Source organism: Pelobates fuscus, chromosome 2, assembly GCF_036172605.1.
Source record: "Pelobates fuscus isolate aPelFus1 chromosome 2, aPelFus1.pri, whole genome shotgun sequence".
In the NCBI taxonomy this organism is placed as follows: Eukaryota; Metazoa; Chordata; class Amphibia; order Anura; family Pelobatidae; genus Pelobates; species Pelobates fuscus.
The window spans coordinates 121,083,786-121,099,047 of NC_086318.1; the positions used below are offsets into that span (position 1 = coordinate 121,083,786).

The 15,262-nt window shown below is 40.4% G+C and overlaps 1 protein-coding gene across 2 annotated transcripts in view; it reads right to left on the reverse strand.

Annotated features, from left to right (window-relative positions):
* The window catches only part of ZBBX (zinc finger B-box domain containing), a 156,021-nt gene that overhangs the window by 128,133 nt on the left and 12,626 nt on the right, over nt 1–15,262 (reverse strand). For both annotated transcript variants that reach the window (XM_063441033.1, XM_063441032.1), the window contains exons 2-5: nt 8,513–8,615; nt 6,669–6,782; nt 1,927–1,999; nt 1,578–1,626 (exon numbers count right to left, since the gene is read on the reverse strand). In XM_063441033.1, the coding sequence (XP_063297103.1) occupies nt 1,578–1,626; nt 1,927–1,999; nt 6,669–6,782; nt 8,513–8,577 (301 nt within the window). In that variant the 5' untranslated portion in view covers nt 8,578–8,615. The remainder of the gene's footprint in view (nt 1–1,577; nt 1,627–1,926; nt 2,000–6,668; nt 6,783–8,512; nt 8,616–15,262) is intronic.

The window sequence follows — 15,262 nt, forward strand, 5'->3', positions numbered from 1 at the left end:
CTGTGTGTCTGTTACTGAGCGTGTTAGTTTGTGTGTGTCTGTTATTGTGTGTCTGTTAGTGAGTGTGTGTTAGTGAGTGTGTGTTTGTCAGTGAGAGTGTATGTTTTGTAAGTGAGTGTGTATGTCTGCCAGTGAGTGTGTATGTATGCCTGTCACTGAGTGTGTGTCTGTCAGTAAATGTGTTCGTGAGAATGTGGGTGTGGTTAAAACCCCTTCAGCACTTACCTTTCTCCAGCGCCGGGCTCCCTTAGCGCTGGGGATCTCTCCGCCCCGATCCGCCTCTCAGTTCCGAATGCGCATACGCGGCAAGAGCCGCGCGCATTCAAACGGCACATAGAAAGCATTACTCAATGCTTTCCTATGGACGTCCAGTGTCTTCTCAATGTGATTTTCACAGTGAGAATCGCGGAAGCGCCGCTAGTGGCTGTCAGTGAGACAGCTGCTAGAGGCTGGATTAACCCGCAGTGTCTCATAGCAGTCTCTGAAACTGCTATGTTTTCAGCTGCAGGGTTAAAACTAGAGGGACCTGGCACCCAGACCACTTCATTGAGCTGAAGTGATCTGAGTGCCTATAGTAATCCTTTAAGTGTATGTATCTGCATGCAGTGGCGTACATACTGCGGTCGCAGCCCTGCGACCCCTGCGACCAGGTGCCCACCGTCATGTGTTGCAGCCCCAGCGCAGAGTTAGCACGCAAAGGGGGGGGGGGCACAGATCTATTTTCACACCGGGACCCCATGGATCGGGTGTACGCCACTGGCTGGGGACTCTCATTTAGAATTAAACCACTAAAAACTGTTTAATGCTTAATGGAATATGGTGCCCAGGGACTTCAGACACTATAACAACTTCAATTAAATGAAGCAGTTACCTTATTAAAGCATTAAAATCGGTTCTCTACCCTCCCCTATATACCCAGTATAAATGACCAGACATGGGGCTGCTTTGTTTATTCACCTTTATTGCTGGGTGTAGCAAATGTAAATATGGGGGAACACAGGTAAGAGACCTTAGTTTGAATTTTTTTAACCTTTTTACTGTAAAGCTCGATCTCTTCTCATATGCTCCTAAATTACACTGTGAATTTGGTGACATCACGGCACATTGATTTTGTGACATCAGATGGTAATAAATGAAGTGGCTGGAATAGCTCTCGGAATAGAGTCGGTCACCACGCACAGCAATCCAAGGTCAGTGACTGTAATAGCTGCATAGTGCTGCTAAGAGCATCATGCATTGTGTTGGAAGGCAGAGTAGAAGCACTTACTGTGAAAGACTCTCATGCAATAAATAGTGTTGTTACTCTGCACAGGTCATAAAAAGCAAACTGCGTTTATGCTTTAAGAACAAATTTATAGAAATAAAATGAATGGATTTCTGGATGTAAACCTTTCGTTATATATTTGAGTCTACTTAAGATACTCTGTGATAGAACTAGTGAAAACATTTAAGCTTTAAAGGTTGTACAGGCTTTCCATTTAAGCTACACCTATAGTCGGTAGTCTGGATTGCTGTGTTTTTTTCTGAGAAAGTATAAATGTTATAATGTAAATTGTCACTTAATACTCTACACCTACCTGGCAGTGGGTTTTTAAGGACTTTCAATTTAATTTTTCCAGATGAAACCTGGAGTACAAAAAAAAAAGTATATATATATATATTATCACAGATTTATAAAAAAAAAAAAAAAAGGGTAAATATATCTAAATGCAAGAAACAAAAAATAAAAGCACTGATAGCCTTCTATATATACACATTTTACTTCCGTTAAACATTAAACGGGGTATTCGCTATGCAGTAAGTTGCTGTGCAATAACAATAGCCTGGCAAAATTAAGCAATAAAGTCCTAAGATCGTTCTGAATTCTGCTATTCTTATATTCATTTTGCAGTCTACATCCAAAACAGTTAAAACAGGTGACTATACCTTCACAACATTTTCTTTATCTTGATTTTGATTTCCAACTTGGCCCGATTTCCAATGGTACCCATTTGATCTCCTGTAAGATGAAGTGACAGTACAAAAACTATAACAGTGACAAACAAATGGATTTAGTGGTTTCTTTTCAAAAGGAAAACACTGTAGTTTACACTTACAATGTGTTTTCTGTACTAAACAGTGAACTGAAAACTAAATTGCAAAGTTGAGGAAACAATAATATATTTGGAAAAAAATCTCCACTGTTTCTCAATGAAGAACCAGAAGCTTTCTGTCTACAGGGCAGGGCTTAGCTCATTGGCTGAAAGCAATCAGCTCATACACTTGGTGTTTGTGGTGCTTGGAGTGTTCGTTCAATCCTTGCAATGCAGGAAAAGAGCCCAACACCTTATGTGGTACTCACATATATAAATCTGTGAATTGAGAAACTATCTAGTAATTAAATAACACTGTACAAGCCCTGGGGCTGCTTTGGAAGCAAGAAAAAAAAAAAAAGAATCAATAAAGACTAATACGCATTTCATTAGCTTCTCTAAAAGGTGCACAAAAAGCATAAGGTCATATATAATGTAAAATAAGTCAATCTGTCTATTCTTGCATTTAACTACAGTTCTCATAATATTAGACCAGCCCAAAGTCCTCTACCCTTAAGGTGAACCAATGTTACTTTTAAATGACAAGATCTTTTTCAACCAAGGTCAATAGCCAACTGTAAAAAGAATACATGATGGAAAAATAGAACTTTTGCAGTAAAGTTGCTTATCCTAAATGTTAAATGTTCAGGTAAACAGAAACAGCTGGTAATTTGTATAATGCAATAAGTGGATAGCATGGTTTGATAGACTTCTGATTAGCATGTATATGGATGAACCAGAGCAGGACTTTATGATTTATTCAAACATATGGACTCATTACAGGCTCCCAAACATACACTCAATGGCTGTTTTATTAAGTATATCTGCACAATAACACAGATAAGCAAAGATCAAATCATGTGGGTACAATTCACAGTGGTGTAAGTAGTAAAAATAGAATCATAGTGAAATTAAAATCCAAAGCGCAACATATAAGTATATATACAGTTGATTTGGACAGAATATCCAATACTGCTACAGTCAGAGTTTGGCTATTCTAGTCTACATTAAGAAATTAATTTCACTACAATTCAAGGGTAAAGGGGCACTCTGAGCACCAACACAACCTTAACGATGTTAGGATGTGTTATTATGTCCAAACAATTTTGGGCTTTACATCTGTTAGAATATAGTGACATGCCCTAATGCTTTGGTGTGAGCACTACTGATTCCTAGTTATTAAGCAATATATGGGGCCCCCCTCTGTTAACTGGGACTGTTTTTTAGTGGCCCCAGACTGACCGATGTGCTGCATGAAACACTCAAAGTGAGCGCTGTCTACAGCTCTTTAAATAGGCAGTTAAATACCTATTGATACAACATGGTGTGAGCAGGTTAAATCCCTGCACATACCAGGTGGACCCAGGTATCAATCGATACCTTGGGCTCCCATGCAAACTGAGCACTGCATACAGCCCTCTAAATTCATTCAGATCAAAACGTGATCTGCTTAGCCACAGTGATTCTTGGATTTCAGGCACTGAATGGAGGCCCCCAGTGTATGAACAGACCCTGATAGGGTCTCCCTACATGACCCCAAGCCAATTGTGATTGGTAATGGGCTTTGCCAGCTGCCCAGCACCAATCACAGTGTAATCAACATGAAAAGCATGCTTGAGTTCAGTATTGCAGGGAAATATCCCTGTAATACAGAAAACAGCCAGTAGATGGTGGTCACATACTACTCTCTTCTGTTATAACTAGGAAACCCATCTGCTGATAACAGTACTGATATTACCAGAGTGTTTACTTAGGGTTAGGATAAAGTAAGGGTAAATGCGGTTTTAAGGTCACAGATAATGTAGGGTTAAGGTTAGTGGTAAGGTTAGGATACGTATAGAGCTAGCATTTGTGTACGCATAGGGCTAGAGGTAGGGTTGATATAGCGTTAATGGGGTTGGCATAGGGTTAGCGTTAACAACTAAAAATGTATTTAGATCCTAGACAGATCATGCATTTAACACTCAGGGCCCATTTTTAACATTTAATCACACTAAATGTTATGTTAGGGATACATTTAGAGTAGTACAAGAAAGCACTTTCTGTCCTTTAAAAAACAATATAAAATATGTATCGGGGCCCTTAAATGAATACACCAACCACAATAACCACTTCTGTTTTTTAAAGTGGTCATGGTAGTAGGAGTCTGAATGTGCAAATTGTGGGCAGTGGGCTAGTTGAGCCACGGCCCACATGACTAAAGTACCCCAGTAGTCTCTTCTGGGCTGCCAAATGTCAGTCCTGTGCATATTTTACATCTTTTGTCTCCCCTCCCTCCCTGAATGTGACTTTCCCTCCTCCCAATACTCTCTGCTAATATATTTTTTTCACATCTGCACTCCATCCTCAAACTTTCCCGTCGCCAGCTCAGAGCATGTGCATGTGCTCTGAGCCAGCTAAATGGTCCATTTAAAGGCTCCTCTATGAGAATCCTTTGATTAGACCTCCGCACAGCTCCCATGAAGTCAGCGTGCTGTGCAGTGCTAGGAGCATTGTGCGGAACTGGATAAAGATAAGAAACTATATTTTACGGTATTTTTATGAAATAATGCCCTATAGGGGATTATTTAAAAAAATCAAAAAAGGAGAATCCCTTCAAAGAAAAACCCTTTAATTATGGTGGAACAAACACATTGCAAATTCTAGGCTTTGTTTTGGTTTAGAATTTGGACGATTGTCTCTGTCCTTAAGGAGTTATTGCATTTGAAGGGACTTGTCATTATTAATATGCTGTATTTTTGCATGCTCAAATCTTTATAGTTGTTTGCACAATATGTATCGGGGCCCTTAAATGAATACACCAACCACAATAACCACTTCTGTTTTTTTGTTTTTTTTTATAATTTATAATTGTATTGAAGTTATATATATTTAAACATCATTATCTGTCTTATGCGTTACAAAGTTTCATATGGGCAAGTAATATAAAACATCAATTATGCATATGGTTAGTATGTAGGCGTATAATATTAACGTAGAACTCTTAGTGTACATATAAGTATTATATAGGTGGTTAGGTAGGGGGTTGATCTCTCGTTATGTAGCAGCAGTCCTGGGTAACAGACCCATTTCCAGTGCTATCCTTGAGTCACTTAGCAAATCTGCGTTCTGGCTCTCTCATGACTGCAGGTGTCATCCTCTTTATTGCCACGGTGCTCGGTGCTTTGTGTTGCTTGCGCTCATGGTGGAGACATTGCTCCGGTTCCTCTACTGTGGCTTCTGGCAAAGGGGTCTCTTGCTGTTGCCTTGGGGCCAGTCCTGTGTGTTTGAGGAAGCTGTCTAGGTCATCTGCTGAGGTGAGTGTACAGCTTTCACCTGCGACGACAGTGGTGAGGGATCCATCCATGCCCCAGCGGTATCTCAGGTTAGCGTCTCTCAGTTTCTTAGCCACAGGTGCCAGTTTCCTCTTTTCTGTGAGCGCTGAAAACGGCGTATCAGGGTATACTGCCACTTTATGGCCTTAGTGGGTCACTGTACCTAGTTCCCTTGATCGGGTCATAATTGCGGCCCGTATGAAGATGTCCCTGGTGACAATGATGATGTCTCTGGGCGCTTCTGTGGGGGCTGCTGCGGATTTTCGCACCCTGAAGGCTGAGGTGATTTGTGTCTTGTCCGTGGGGTCTCTAATGCTCATGGCTATCATGAGGTTATGTATATAGGGCAGGAGCTGTGCGTCGTCTATGTGTTCTGGGACTCCTCTAAGGCGCAGGTTTTTTCGTCTGTGCCTTGCCTCCATAATTGACATTGAGCGTCTCAGGTCTCGTACCTGTAGGTTGAGCTCCTGTAGGTTATGCTCGGTGGCAGAGATTTTTTTGTCTCTGGTTGTCTCCCTCGTCTCCAGGTCGTGGACTTTGCGGCGTACGTCCTCCACTTCCGTCTGGACCTTCTGGAGGTCTTCTTTCCAGATCTGCCTTAGGTCGAGCAGGAGCCTCTTGATATCCCCTTTCATGGCAGGGGTTTCGTCTGCCTCATGCTCCGGCGAGCTGTCTCTGGCCTCTGAACGGGACGAGGGCAGGGAGTCTACTTCTTCTGCAGAGGCTTCTGGTGAGTAGCAGGCCTCAGGCGCCATCTTGGGCCTTCGTGGAGGGTCAAAGGAGAGTCTGATGTCGGGCTGCCGGACCGATACCGAGCTCAGATTTTTTCGTTTTTTCTTCCCCATAGTCTCTGCTTGGGGGTTTTGTTTGTCTCGGGTGGTTTTTCTTAATTTTCCCGGTGTTTATGGCCTTAGTGTCTATTGTGGAGAGCGGAGCTCCGTGGAGAGACGTCCGCTCAGTTCAGCCGCTGGCCACGCCCCCCACTTCTGTTTTTTTTTTTTTAAAGAAGTGGTTAATGTTTATTGCATCATAATCCTGCCTCTTAACCGCACCTCCTTACTCCACAAAAATACTTCCTTGTCAATTGTGTACACACAGGTAAGCTGATAACAATATAGCCAAAAACGATTAAATGCATTAAAGTTGTATTGATGCCCAGAGTGCCCTTTTAAGTGTGTAAATGCCCCACGATTATTCAATACGTGTGAATTATAAGGAATTACCAGTGGATTTCACGCTTTTTAGTTCAGCTTTTCGGGACTAAATTTTAATTAAAACTTACTCTCTTTCTTCTTTCTCTTTACTCATCATCTGGCGCAATTGATTCAATTTCTGCTCCATCTCCTGGTTTTGTATCTCAAGTTGTATATTTTCCACATGAAGCTCCCGTACATTCCTAAACAAACATTGTATTTTATTATTTGTATGTGTATAGAAAATCTACAATTAATACTACTAAGGATGTTGCAAGGTTCTAGAAACGCCTGCAGCTGGAGCCCAAAGAAAAACTCCATCAGTCCTACCCCAAGACTCAACCACAGGAGCCATGTCCCCTGCTCTCTACACAAACCTTTGCCGACTATTGCCTCGATTTCATTTGTTTTGGATAAGCTATTCAAATGATCACAATTTGTTGGGAAAAGGTTGCAAATGATTTATCTACAAAAGTCACTATAAACCTCTATGAGAATTTTTGTAGATAAATAATTTGAAAGGTGTTTTTTTCTAACAGACTGTAATCATTTGAAATGCTTATCCAAAAGAATTAAAAGCGAGGCCTATGTGAGCCTGGATATAAATGGGAAAAAAAATAAGAACATGCTCCATTGCCAGTTATTCAATTCAAGCTTGCCTTGCCACCATGGTTAAGCAAAGAAGAAGGGTTACATGCCTCACAACATTTCAAATGGACAAAGAGGGACACTTTAATTTTAAGGGTGTGACTTGAGGGCATGTCTATTTTGAGAGAATTTATGCAACTAAAAATTAATTTAGAACAACGTATCTTATTTACACAGACTGATTTCTATACACATTTATTGTAGTTCAAACACACATTACTGTGGAGCTCTGTTACAGACTAAGACACACCAAAGATATGGAGCCCTTAGAAACAGAAAAGAGGAATAGAGGGATGTGGGCCCAAATTAGGGACTGTTTCTCCTAAATAGGGACACTTGGGAGGTAAGAGGATATAGCGCAGTCCATGTCCCCAACTTCCTAACCACACTTTCACCAGGATGGGGCAATCCCAATCCACCTTCATTACAACTCTGGACATCAGTTCCCTGATGTAAAAAGAAAGAAAAAACATCTTGTTGAGATTTGTGGCTAAAGAACCCCACATCCAGGGCTTCAGCCCTCAACGTAACCCGTTCCTAGCAATGCCAATGAATGTTACCAAAGAGTTAAAATCATTTTCATTACCAGCAATTTGCATATCTTGATGATAAAAATGAAACCCCGTTACATATTTATATTTTATCATATCTCATATTCCAATTTTATCTAAGAGGTAAACAAACAATGTTTATAGATCCAATACCTTGGTCTATTATACAGCATGCAACATGACAACAGGGGAGGAAGACCGTAAGACAAGTTTAACGGGAGCTTAAAAGAGTCAGATTTGGCAAACTAAAACTATTTTAGTTATAAAGGTAAAGAAAATAATTTCAATGTTGCCTGTAGGTGAAAAATCTGCATTTATATTTGTTAGTGTCTATGCGTATGCATTTTAGAACTTGCAGGCCTACCAACCACCCTTTTTTCCCTTTATTTATTTCTTTGTTTGTTTTTTACATGCCAGTAAGGCTTACTACAAAACAACTGTGTTTTAATAGATTAATACCTGCCTATCCTTGCCTGTAATTAGTTATTAGATGGGACAGTGACAACTCAAAAACTAAAAAATATGGCTGTATATAATATCAAGATAGAAAATCTAATGTACCCACAGACAATAAACTGCACAATACCAGTTAATTTGCTCCTCACACGGTGGGTATTTATTTTTTTATTTGAGGGCTTCTAATTTGTAGGTTTTTCATGATTCTAGTCAGTCGTTCTATTTGGTTGTGCAGTAATTCACAATTACCCAATTCCCAACAGATGCGTTGTACTTACTTTGCTTTTAATTTGACAGAATTTCCATTCTTTGTAGAAGGATGTACTGCAAAGTCACTGTTCATGGCTGTTTCTTAATTGCTAAAGTGACAGGTCCCAGGTTCTAAAAAAAAAAGATAAAATAATAAAAACTACTACTACTACTAATAAATATACTAAATATTAGCTCAAAACATACCAATTATCTAATAAAACCAGTAGTGAAAATGGCATTTCCTTTGAGCATGCAAAATTTCAGTTTTAGACAGGGTTAATTACGGTCTGAATTTGTAAAAAATAAATCTGAAGGTCTAAAAAGAGTTGTGTATGGAGTATGATTTAGACATGTTTTCTTAATCAGCTATTTTTGCCTCTGTTTTTCATTTGGATTTAATTAGCAAGTTTAGTGATAACCCTAACAAAGTATATGCCAGTAAAGGAAACATTTATAATGGCAAGTATGTTTATCAATTCTTTGTCTGTAGACATATCTGAAAAGTGTAGAATTATGTTATATATAGAAAAGCGCTAGTTCTTAGGGTGACCTAGGTAGAAATATTTAACAGAGTGTGTCTTGTAAATGCTCAATAGATTTGCTTAAATCAAAATGTATATTATAGTGAAGGAACCAGAAGTCTCTCACATTTGCATATATCTCTCCTTTGTGAGAGAAGGTGTCATGGATCAATTGGGGTTCTAAGCAGCGGATAATAATCACCTACGGGTATTGGATTATATCAAGAGGCTAAAGATCTAGAAAGTGGCACCATTTTGGTGACTTTGTATTAAAGTATTTTTTTACTTAAAAGGGGCATTCCAAGTACCCACATATGTTAGGTGTAATGTGTAAATTGGGTCGTGGTTAGAGTTATGTTGGGTGTTTTTATTTATCTGCTTTAAAAAAAAAAAAATGCTTTGCTTTGTAATATCGTTTTTATGCTCCTGCTCTCAAACTGCAGAGATTGCTGTGCTGACATAGCACAGCTTGTGTGCAGGTTCGGCAGTGCAATATAAAGTTGAGTAAATAGCACGATTGACTTTGTCGCTTTGTCGTTTGGTAAGAGCTCACTTCTGTAGGTGTACTGCATGGCAATAGCAGTAGATGCAAGAACAAATGTAATCTGTTCTTATGTTTAATTTATTGTTATGCACCTTGATAAATGCCCCAAAGAAAGACTGAAAGGTGATGAGTAAAGTGTATAATAAGGCTTTAATAGTGTATGTGTGTAGGTGCATGTAATTTGTTTCTTTATTTGAAATATCTGGTCAGCTCCAGCCCAAAATGTCCATTTCATGATTATGATTCAAAGATGTTAGAGAGATTTCTTTAAGATGTGCGAAGACACGAACAAAGTCATATGAAGTGACCGAGTGATTTATCATAAGGAGAAACACTTGGTTTTAAACACTTGGTTTCTTACAACTTGAAATTTGTTTTGTGCATAACAAGTAATCCTAGATTTGTAATGGGAACTTTGCTGTTCTGCGTCTTAAATGTCTCAGTATGGCAGCATGACACCTTTTTACACTTATGCTGTTCACAGACGTAGAATTGTAATTCACACCTCCACTTCAAGATTCAGTGAATGCAACCCCGCTCTTGAAAAGGGCATATCACTACTCAGAAAAAAAAAGTTACATTAAACACAAGATTGTAAAACTCTGTGTGAATGTGTACATTACATACTTTAAAATGGTTCTGTGGCAATTAAAATATTCATAAAAATTGAGAGGGTTGATTACAGTTTTAGGGTGCTAACATATCTCCTGTCTCATATTGCTTTCTGGCTTCTAATGGTATAGTTTTTTTTTTTTTGTAATCATTGTAACTTGTTTTATAAATTGTGAAACAAAATTTGTTTTATGAATTATTAAACGTATTAATTTATAATATGTAGTGCATTTTTTTTATCCTTATCTGTCTTTACCTGATTGCTGTATTTTGGTTCTGACTTACTTTGCACTCGGAAAGAAAAAAGGTCCACAGCAAGAATGCGTTGGCACAAAAAACAAAACAAAAAAAAACGTCTGTGTCACAGCATTAGTATGGCCCAACACACTTAAACCACCCTTAAAGCACTTTAGCAAAATGTGTGAAGAGTGTGTCCTCTTTTTTTTAATTTTACAAAATGTGCAGATTTCAATAGAAATTGTCACTTTTATAAATTAACATTCTTATAGCCCCTGGCTGTCAATCAGACAACCGATTCTGTTACTTCCTGGTTTGGCTAACTCACTGGAGCTAAACGTAAGAGGCAGCAATTTCTAAGAGCACCTGCCTAGCATAGACTTCTCATTGAGCTGCATTGGGAAGTCTGCGATTGAACAGGCATCAAATGTCTGGGCTAGGCAAGAAGGGGAGGGCTTGAAAAGGCAGCAGAAAGAGATCTACAGCTTTTGCAAGTTGCTTGTAGATATACCCCAATGAAAAAATGCATAATTAAATGTATTGAGGGTATGTCTATTAAGGAGTGATTATTACTTTTCTGTGTGTGTGGGCATTGGAGTGTCCCTTTAACCCCTTAAGGACCAAACTTCTGGAATAAAAGGGAATCATGACATGTCACACATGTCATGTGTCCTTAAGGGGTTAAGGGATATTTTCAGCACCTTCTTCCATGATTGCTGCTCAAAATTTAAACTGTTGTGCAGACAAAAGGGGTCTTACCATATAGTTAATATACCGTATATATTACCTAATAAATCATGTATTCATAGGCGTGCACACGGGGTGTGCCGGGTGTGCCTGGGCACACCCTAATCCCTTGCGGCACGCCTATGGATTGAGACCGGCAGGGGAGATTTAAGGATCGGGCCACAGCAGCATGGAGGGAGGCAGGAGAGGACCCGGGGAGCTCTAGCCAGCAGTTCCGCAGGGTTCCTCTCGCACGATCTGAACTCTAGCCCCGCACACAGCACCCACACACTTACAGCACCCACACACATACAGCACAGCACACAAACAGCACCCACACAGCACCCACACACACAGCACCCTCACACACACAGCACCCACACACACACAGCACCCTCACACGCACATACACAGCACACTCACACACACAGTACACTAACAGCACCCTCACAAACACAGCACCCTCACACACACAGCACCCAGCACACAAACAGCACACTCACACACAAACAGCACTCTCACACACAGCACACTAACAGCACCCTCTCAAACACATGACACCTACACACAGCACACAAACAGCACCCTCACACACACAGCACCCTCACATCATACAAACAGCAACCTCACACACAAAGCACACCACCAGCACCCTCACACACAGCACACAAACAGCACCCTCACACACAGAACACTAACAGCACCCTCACAAACACACAAACACCCTCCCCACATAGCACACTACCAGCACCTTCACACACACACACACACAGCAGCCTCACACACACAGCAGCCTCACACACACAGCAATGTGTGTGTGTGTGTGTATATATATATGTATATATATATATATATATATATATATATATATATATATATATATATATATATATATACACACACACACATACATACATATACACGCTGCATGTGTTTGTGCTTTAGGGTGCACACCCTAATGCAATAGGCTTCACACGCCTATGCATGTATTTTGCATATTGAAGCCAAAGTACCAGAGCTGGAAAATTCTCCAACTCAGCTTCTTTTCTCATTTATTTTTCTCTAGAATTTTGAGTTCTCTAGGCAGTTCTCCATAATTTATAGTTTAGTCAATGAAACTCTTGTCTGTAGGTAAAATAATACATAACTGGGATTTCTCCAAAACTTTGTGGAACACCTTAGTCCGATATCTTTTCAGATAGGGAATTAACGTATTATAAAATGCTGACTGGAGAAGACAAGGACCACATGAACATCTTAATATAATTACAAAATGCAATGTTCTATTCCTACATCACTAATACCATCGGTGTGGCTGATATTGCTGGCATGTTAATCCCTAAAATTTCATAAGAATGAAGGTGCTTTACATTACTCATTTTCTTCAGGAACCTGCAAAGAGCAATATAAGAAGTAAAGCAGTAAAGGACGTGCAAGGCACTGTGTTCCATCCATCTGACATGACAGGCTGTTATTGTACAATACATAATGTATAATGTATGGATATATACAGGCATGCATGAAGTCTATGAATCTACTAGGCAGGTGTCATATGGCCTTTGCCCAAATGCCAGAATCTGACTTATAGGGTATGGTTTTATATAGCTATACATTTTTTTAAAAAGGAAAGAAACAGAACAAAGTCACTAATTTTAAATACAGAACATGCTGTAGAAATGCAATGCTTAATAGTATATTATATATATATAGAGAGAGTACGCAGATATCCAATAATATATATCCAATAATACCTTGTGTTCTGTGTGACAATTCTAGGTTTATATATAAATAAAGGAGTGCATTTATTGTTTTGATTCTGGTTTAGTAATGCACATGAACAAGATGTTAAAGGAGACTTAATTTATTGTTTTTGTCGAAACATTGTTGTTTGGAAACCCGAACCTCTTATGTAATAGAATCTCCACTCCGTTATGCTTAGGAAATGAGCAGGAGGCAAACAAATGCTGGTCTTTGAGTGTTATATTAGAGCATCCGGGCAAGTGAGATTCTTGGATAAATGCGATGTCTGCATTTCAATGTTTTAGTTTTCTATATAGTAAGTGTCATTTCTTAGGGCAATTTAATCCCATGACGTTAAGTGATATGATCTCAAGATCCTTCATGATGGCCTGGGGTGTGAGAGACCTCCCTTGAATCAGAGCACCTCTGTATTTGTCGGGTACGGCAATATGCTTCCTGATGCGGTGATGGGAACGGGAAGGAGTGTGGGAGCGGGTAGGAGCAAACATAAACCAACAACTAAACAAAAGTATATAGACCAAAATTTCCCTTGTTTTACCTTCTGTCAGGCATATGGAGGAGTGACACCCCATGTGAGATGACAGAACATCTATCGTTCCCACGTGGGTAGATGGGATTCAGAATAGACCATAGTCACTGAGTGATTACAGCCAGCTACGCTGTAGGAAATGGAAATCATATGGTAAGGAGAGAATGTGTAGTAAACTTATCTAAGCTATGGTTCGGTATGGGAGTTTGGAGCTAAAATTCGGCTGAACCCAGTCTCACTACTCGTATGACATAATATATGACAGGAGCATCTTGCAAGAGGAATGTTAGCAGGGATCGCCTGCGGTACTGTGTATGGGCTGTGCAAGCCACTACTGCATGCATACAATACATTCACGTCTACAACAACCAAACATTTTAATTGAATGCAAAGTGACCCCATCTATGCAGTCTGGTAAGTGTCCAGCGTAGTGGGGTCTGGAGTGTTACATTTAGAGAGAAAAAAAGTTCCTCCTCCCCCCCTTTTTTATTTTCTTTACCTCTGATATAGTATTTTATTTTTTACTTTTTCCTTTTTCCTCCTTTTTTTCCTCCCTTTACTACCCCCCTTCCTCTTGTTATTACCCCTTTTAATATTCACTAATTCCCTAATTAACAGTAAGAGAGTATTGTTGCAAATGTTATCCATAACTATAGACTCAAGTGGGCAGAGAGTTAATTAAGAGATACCCCTTCGTGGGGCCCTTGCAGAGAGTAGCTGGGCTAAGGTTGGTCCAAGAAACCACGCTCCGTGGTACATGTCCTGATGGCCTCTAACTTACCTAGAACAGATGGAGCAAGCAGTGGTTAGTGGTTGCAAAATGTAATGCCTTATCATTATATAGCGATGACCCTGAGGCCCCCCATCACCCACTCAACAGAGTCCCTTCCCTGGGTTCCTGTAGAAAGGGGAATTCCCTTTGTCCATGGTCCAGTGCAAGCCCCTAAAAAGTGCCCCCCCCGGGACTCAACCATATGAGTAACCATATGACCATATGAGTGACCCGGACCTATGGGTACTTGTGGTGGTGTAAGGAGGTGTCTCTGGAAGATTCAAGCTGGATTGCCAGCGGTCACCAATGCATCTGCTCTGAACCAGCCCCTTGGTAGGTGCTGCTGTAGTTGAGGGATGGGTCCCAGCACTGGGACGGTCTTGCCAGGGTCCGGAGTGGCTGGGACCTTCCAAAAAGTTGCTAGATTCTTATTCGGTTGCAGCACTGTTGTTTTGCCTCCTGCGAAAGCCAGTAGCTCAAAAAGGTGTCCCCAAGCGAACTGCCCTCCACTCACTCTCAGGACACCTGCCAATAGCTTCCATGGACGCAGCTTCTGAAGAGTGGAAGACACCAAATCCTGGGACACTTGTAGCGGTGTATCAGCATAGGTGGCCTCTGAGTTGCAACACTTTTAATAGTAGCCTCTGCTGTGGAACAGTGATGAAAGCGGGCATGACATGTTGTGGTGAGTTATCATTCGCTCCCTGGACATGAAGGGCCCTATGCGCTGTTTCAATGGCCTATTTGTCTTCTGGTATATCGCGCATAAGGGCGCAGAAGATCCTGGAGATCAATTGTGACAGGACCCCCTTCACCGGATGCCTCAGGGAGTCCCCTGATATGTATGTTGAATCTCCGTGATCTGTTAGATAGATCCTCCCACAAACAGCCTGCTGTGGACTCGGTGGTGTTAACTATGTTGTTGTAGGCCTGCTCCATTTTCTCCACCCTGTTTCTCAGTAAAGCAGTGCAGGTTCCGATCGCCTAGATATCTGCTTTGGGTACTCTGTTCTATCTCCTTGGCAAGGCAGGGTTTGTCTGAATGCATTTGTTGTATCTTCAGAATATGGTATT